At 40.8% G+C, this 6,000-nt stretch overlaps 1 protein-coding gene across 1 annotated transcript in view; it reads left to right on the top strand.

The window, feature by feature from the left end:
* The window catches only part of LOC104465291 (cystathionine beta-synthase-like), a gene marked incomplete at its 5' end in the record, with an annotated part of 10,974 nt that extends 5,647 nt beyond the window's left edge, over positions 1 to 5,327 (top strand). Inside the window, 2 exons of the mRNA XM_010078274.1 lie at positions 3,516 to 3,600; positions 5,206 to 5,327. Coding sequence (XP_010076576.1) covers positions 3,516 to 3,600; positions 5,206 to 5,315 — 195 coding nt within the window. The remainder of the gene's footprint in view (positions 1 to 3,515; positions 3,601 to 5,205) is intronic.
* Between the last annotated feature and the right edge of the window lie 673 nt (positions 5,328 to 6,000).

The raw sequence follows: 6,000 nt of genomic DNA, 5'->3' as shown, positions 1-6,000 counted from the left end.
TTGGCTTTCTGGGCTGAAAGCGCACACTGCCGGCTCGTGTTGAGCTTCTCATCAACCAACACCCCCAAGTCCTTTTCCTCAGGGCTGCTCTCAATCCACTCTCAGCCCAGCCTGCACCTGTGCCTGGGGTTGCCTCGACCCACATGCAAGACCCTGCACCTGGCGCCGTTGAACTATAATGTACTATAGGTGTCCTAACGCTACAAGGCCATCAGGTTGGGTAAGGTTTACCTGGGTGTGTGCAGAGCAGTTGTTACTGAACACAGACATGCTCTAAACTCTGTCCTAGTTCACCCAATAGCTCCCAGGTTTGTGTTATGGCTCTATATTGTGTTGTTTTGTTCCTTCAGCAGGCTTTCTTCTAGCGTGCTTGTCCTTTCCTTCTTCCCCAAAACCCTGGCACAAATCTGGGCCATGTAAGTATCCAGGGGAAGAGATAGGAAGATGTTGAAACAGCTCTTCTGAATAATTTCTGTATTGGCTAGAAACAAGCGACTGTTTATATCAGATGCCTTGCTGAAACAGGGGCATGGCTGCTTAAAACTGATGTTGTGAAGATATGTGGATTTTTATGTTAGCTAGTTTTACCTGTCCATCCAATGTGGTGTGCCAAGATACCACAATTTCCTAGCTGTATGGGTGCTCTTCTAAAATATATAAGTATTGTTGCTGTTGCTTTGTTTCTCTTGCAGGAAAGGGATTTTGTTTTTAACATGGAACGCTTGACTGAGTTTTCACTAGGCTTTTAGTTTCAACGCTGTCTCATAGTAGGTGAGGTGCTGTATTTTGGACGTATTTGTAATGCTTCCCTTCAGTCTACAAACTACCAAGTCCCTGAGGTTGAGAAAGAATGCTAGTTCTTTGTGGACAAATGTAAATATATTTTTTTTCCTTCTCAGACAGATAATCAAGCATCAGGCGGAAATGTGGTGCATAACGAAACTACTTAGTTCGTGTTCTCCCTCATCTGCACACCTTAAGAGTTCCTGGGGCTGGTGGTGTGCAATCATTTCTGCTGCTACACTGGTGTTAGCTGTAGTAGCCCATTCTCCGCACTTCTGAGGTTGTGGCTTTTTTTCATGGGCAGCTTGAAGTTTCTCATGCTTCTTCAATAAAGAACAGCTTAACCTTTTCTTTTCTCTTTAGTTCAGACTTTTTTCTTGGTGGAGGATGGAAGGGGAGTGACACAAACATGGTGGTACTGCTAACATGCTAACTAAAAGCATCATTCATTGGTTGTTTTCCATTTGAATTGATGATTTAATGGGAGAAACGAGGTTAAATGCACATAACCTCAGGAGTATTGTGGATTTTGCTTTTCTTATCACTTTTGTCAAGCTTATTTGGCTTATTTACTGATGAAATTGGGAAAATGGATCACGTATTACTGAAATGACTTAGGATATCCTACAGTTAGGATCTGTACCATGGCATGCCTCAGTAAGAGGACCACTTAGATTTGCCTTGGTAGTTACAGGCTATCTTTTGGCAACACAGAAAGCTTTCTTTGACACAATCACAATTATTTTGTGGTGATCTCTTAGAATGGAAGAGTAATGGTTATAGCTTTTTTAAAGTCACTAGTAGGGCTTTGAAACTAGTACTTGTCATAGGGTAATTTGCCAGTCCAAATGACCGCTGTGTGTTAGTGGAGAGGAGGGCCATTCTTGTGGAGTCAGAAGTTAGAGTGGTTTGGGGTCTTTTCACCCCTTCTTCCCCAAAGGATCTTTGCATCAACTACTGATATCTGTTGGGTGTGGTGCAGACATACTCTAAGCAGATTTTCTTCTGTCTGCCTTTACCAGAAAATAGGGCTGGGGCGTGATCTCTGGCACTTTCCTGTTACTATACCTAGTGTTTAATTATTAGCCTGTTTCCTGGGTGTGATTCTGGTTAGTGACCTAAACCATTTAGCACTCTGCTAAACAACACAAGGGCTGGTGTCCCCAGCACCCCCAGTAGACCCCTTCCCTTCTGTGGAAGGAGAGAATTTAGTTGTAGGGCCATGAGCAGTGCCATGTCACTTTCCCTTAGAGCCAAGCAAGCAGTTCCAGTCATGTGTAGTGTAGTAGCATATGCATAGGCTAACTGCCCTAAAGACTTAGCGGGCTCAAAAAAACTTGTGGGCAAAATTTTTAGGGAGCTTGAATAAGCAGTAGTGAGACATGTGAAAACTCTGTGGGAGTTCTGTTAAATTTCCGTTAAGCATTTCAAAACTTGTTTAGGTCTTCATAATTGCTCCAGTGCTGCCTATGGGCTGCTTGTTCTCGTCATCTTTAGCCTATCTGGTCTCTGAAAACAGGTCTATTGATCATACACAGTCAGGTAGCAAGGGGCTCTACCACTTCAGTAAGTTTTGAACTTAGGTTCAAAAGTTAGGCTTTGCACATATATTTGCACCAAACTGCTTGTCAGTGGTGGTGACTGATAGCTGACTCAACATGGCAGTAGGTCCAGATTTCCCCCCACCCCTTGCCTGACCCACAAGCTCAAGGATTGATGCTTCAGCGTGCCCTAGAGCCTGCTGGTCCCTTAAACACAGACTGGTGGGAATCCTTTTGATCTCTTCCAATGCACAGTATGGAGACCAGAGCTCTGTGTTCTAGTGCAGCCCAAATGTTCATGCTGTGGCATTTATCCCTCCGTCACAAGCTGTGCTCACTGCAGGACAAAGGCTTTTTTAATCTGCAGTGCAAGACTTTTCTTTGCTGTAAATTCCTTTTATGAAAGTACATCAGATGGTAAGTGCTGCTGTTACCTGGGGAGAGTCACCTGGTTAATAGACCTGTTGCTGATGCTTAATATGTTAAAGCATGTAGGAAGAACAGTTTTATGCATTATGTCAAATGGTTCTAGCAGGTGATTAGCTAAGTGTTTCAGAAGGATCTGTATTTTTTCTGCAGAGTCAACACAGGGTCATTTCTTGTTTAGCCTTATTGAAGTTGAACCTCACTAAAAATGAATTCTTAATTCTCAGTTCCTTGATTTGCACCTGAATACAGTGTTAGCTGAGCAGTCTTCACCCTTGGTTTTGTTTTTGGCTTGTTTGGGCTTTTCTCTTCCCCGCTGCCTTTGCAGATCATATTCACTTCCACAATGATTTGCAGCCTGATTCACTCACTTTTTCCCAGTCTTGCTAGAGTAAAATCACAAAGTTTAATTAGTTTTATGGTAACTTCTTTTGTTAGACACATGGAACACTTGACCTTCCATAATTAACACTTGTCAGATATTCAGTATGTTCAGTATATTAATTATGTTTTCAGAATCAGAATAATTAACTTCATGTAGTGCTTCGTCATTTTTTGGTTTTTTTTGTTTTATTGGAAATCAGAAACAAAGAAAAGTGATCTTTTAAGTTAGCCTTGATTTGTTAGTGTTTTACAATACTTCAGATGGGACCAGTATGGAAATGGTGATGTATTGTTTTTAATACTGCACAAAGTATGTGGGGGTTATCGACCAGTAAACATATAAAGGACTGGTTTTTTAAAGTTTTGTAACTCTCTCCCCAGATTAACCTGAAAGACAGCTTGGGGAAACTCTCTCATATCCTGGAAATAGATCACTTTGCTCTAGTGGTTCATGAACAAATTCAATGTGAGTATGATGTACTCCCCCTTTTAAGAGGCAATCTTTGAGTGGTAATAAGCAAGTACAAGTGTGCATGTTTAAACAAGTTCTGAAGAAGCCAAATCCTCTTTCTGTGTATGTAACTACGTGCTACTAACACCTTGTAAGACATTAGCACTGTAATTCTTGTAGAGTAAATGTTAACTCCATTAATAACTCATAACTTACTGCTCACATCTGAATGCCTGGGTCTAGTCCAGTGTACCGTGGCTTTGTTAGTAGCAGTAAGCCAATGAAATAAGCTCTTGCAGTACAACTTGTCTTTGCTTCTTCCTACTCCTGTTGTACAGCTTCCAGTAGTTCCATCACAGTGAGCATCCCAGGTTAACTGCACTTCAATTTTTTGCCTTTCTAGAGCAAAAAGTTTATTACAACTTCATAAAGTTTAGTAAGATCTAGATGTCAACACTGACATGACCACCTCAAGGCAGCTTAGTATTTATTTTTCCTGTTTATTTCATTCAAACTAACTTACCTTCACTTGATGTTTTTCCTCCAGACTCTACTTTTCTTCATGCTTCTCAAAACTCTTTGTACTGCCTTCTTTATGAACAGGAAATTACTAAATATTACTGTTATATGTGAATATTTTTTCCTGTGTTATCTTCCTTATAGCAGGCAACTTGCAAAATTACAAGCACTGAGAAACTAGACTAAAAACAATATTAAAACTCAACAGAAAAATTTATCTGACAGCTATCTCAATTATAACTGTAAATGAAGAATAGTCATAAAATTTGGGCTTGTTCTGATAATCTCTATAAGGATGTGCTCTGTGCTAACTATTTATAAACCTAGAATATCACTGGAAGCTTGCAATGGAACAAAGACTGAGTAAATGAAAAGTCCAGCACAACCCAGCTGTCTGAACAAACTGAGTCTATAAATAGGCTAAACATCTCAATACAGCCAGACTTCAGGAACAGGGAACTTAGTCCATAGAGAAAGGGACAGAGGTCACTAGGTTCCCGGGTCAGAGGCGAATGCTCACAGTGAAAAATCCCTTGAACCTGGGCTCTCAATGCAGCAATGATTAGATGGTTAATAAGTTTTTTGGATATAAATGGGAAAATATTGTATTGTGGTTTTTTTACTAATTCTGTGTTTGACAGTGGTGGAGGAAGATGGTAGTGTTGCATGTCCTCCTCTAGTGGCCCCTGGTTCAAATGGGATAATATCAGTTTGCAGCTGTTTCACATAGAGCCACAGAAACTAATGTATGAGGAAAATAGGCTTTATAATAGAGGATTTGGTTTGAATTTTTATGTCAAGAAAAATAAATTTGATGGACCCTTATCCTTCCTTTCATAATGTTTCTGATTATACCTTTTGTTGCGGAGCCTTTCTGAAATTAAAATCCTTGCCCCTTCCTGTGTGACTAGTCAAGATGACATTTGGATTCCCCCTCAGTCTGCAAGGGCTATCAGTGATAACAAGCTCCACCAACAGGCCCTGACATGTGGAGCTGGGTTGGTTTGGCACCTGCCTCTACCAACACTGCCATTAAAACCAAGTGGGATGGTGTGGTTTTGTGCTTCCTAAAGCCAGAATCGTCTGTGTGTTTCTGTGTAGATCACTCTGATGGTTCCTCCAGTAAGCGGCAAATGGTGTTTGGCATCGTTACAGCCATTGACCTGCTTAACTTTGTGACTGCACGAGAACGGGAAAGAAAGTCCAGCTAAAGTCAAGTAGCAACGTGGAGCCTCTTCAACATTTTGCAATCTCCAACAAAGAATCAGGTTTATTTCTTAGGTAGAATGGTCTGTCCTTAAGGTGTGGTGTTTTTTTTTTTTTTTTTTAATTCTGAAAATAAGCAGTTAGCTATCCTGGTGTCAGCTGTACAGCCAGTGCATTTTGCTGTATTGCACAGCTTCTGGGGACTTGTTTCTTAATCAGGTTACACAGTATTTCTTATCAAGACAATTTATTTTTTTACCTATATATAGATGTAAATTGACTGGTATGTTCCTTACTTGTTATGTCTAAAGTCTGACTTTCCAAAACATCGTTTCAGATTTCTAAAATGTGTTGAAATAAAGAGTTACTGAAGCAGGGACACAAGAGAGCTCTGGAAAGCTTTGCTGCTTTGCTTCTTTTTTTTTTTTTTTCCTGCAGGGGTGTTATGTTAGATAACACCTGTGTGGAGACAGAAATGGGACTGGGGCACAGGGAGAAGAAAGGGGGGGGGTTCACTTTTGGTGATGTCAGTGTAAAACAGGAGGAAGTCTTGAAGGCTGGAGCTGAGGCTTGTTTAAACCAGCTGCTCTTAGGAAAAACCAACTTGGGTGGAAGCTTGACAGTGAAGTGACAAAGTGACTTTGTTTTACACAGTGCACCAGCCTTCACAGCACAGACCTTTCTTTTTTC

The sequence above is a fragment of the Pterocles gutturalis genome, unplaced genomic scaffold, assembly GCF_000699245.1.
Source record: "Pterocles gutturalis isolate BGI_N339 unplaced genomic scaffold, ASM69924v1 scaffold42128, whole genome shotgun sequence".
NCBI classification, from domain to species: Eukaryota; Metazoa; Chordata; class Aves; order Pterocliformes; family Pteroclidae; genus Pterocles; species Pterocles gutturalis.
The sequence above is the reverse complement of the archived record's forward strand: the minus strand, read 5'-3'. Positions and strand labels throughout refer to the sequence as shown.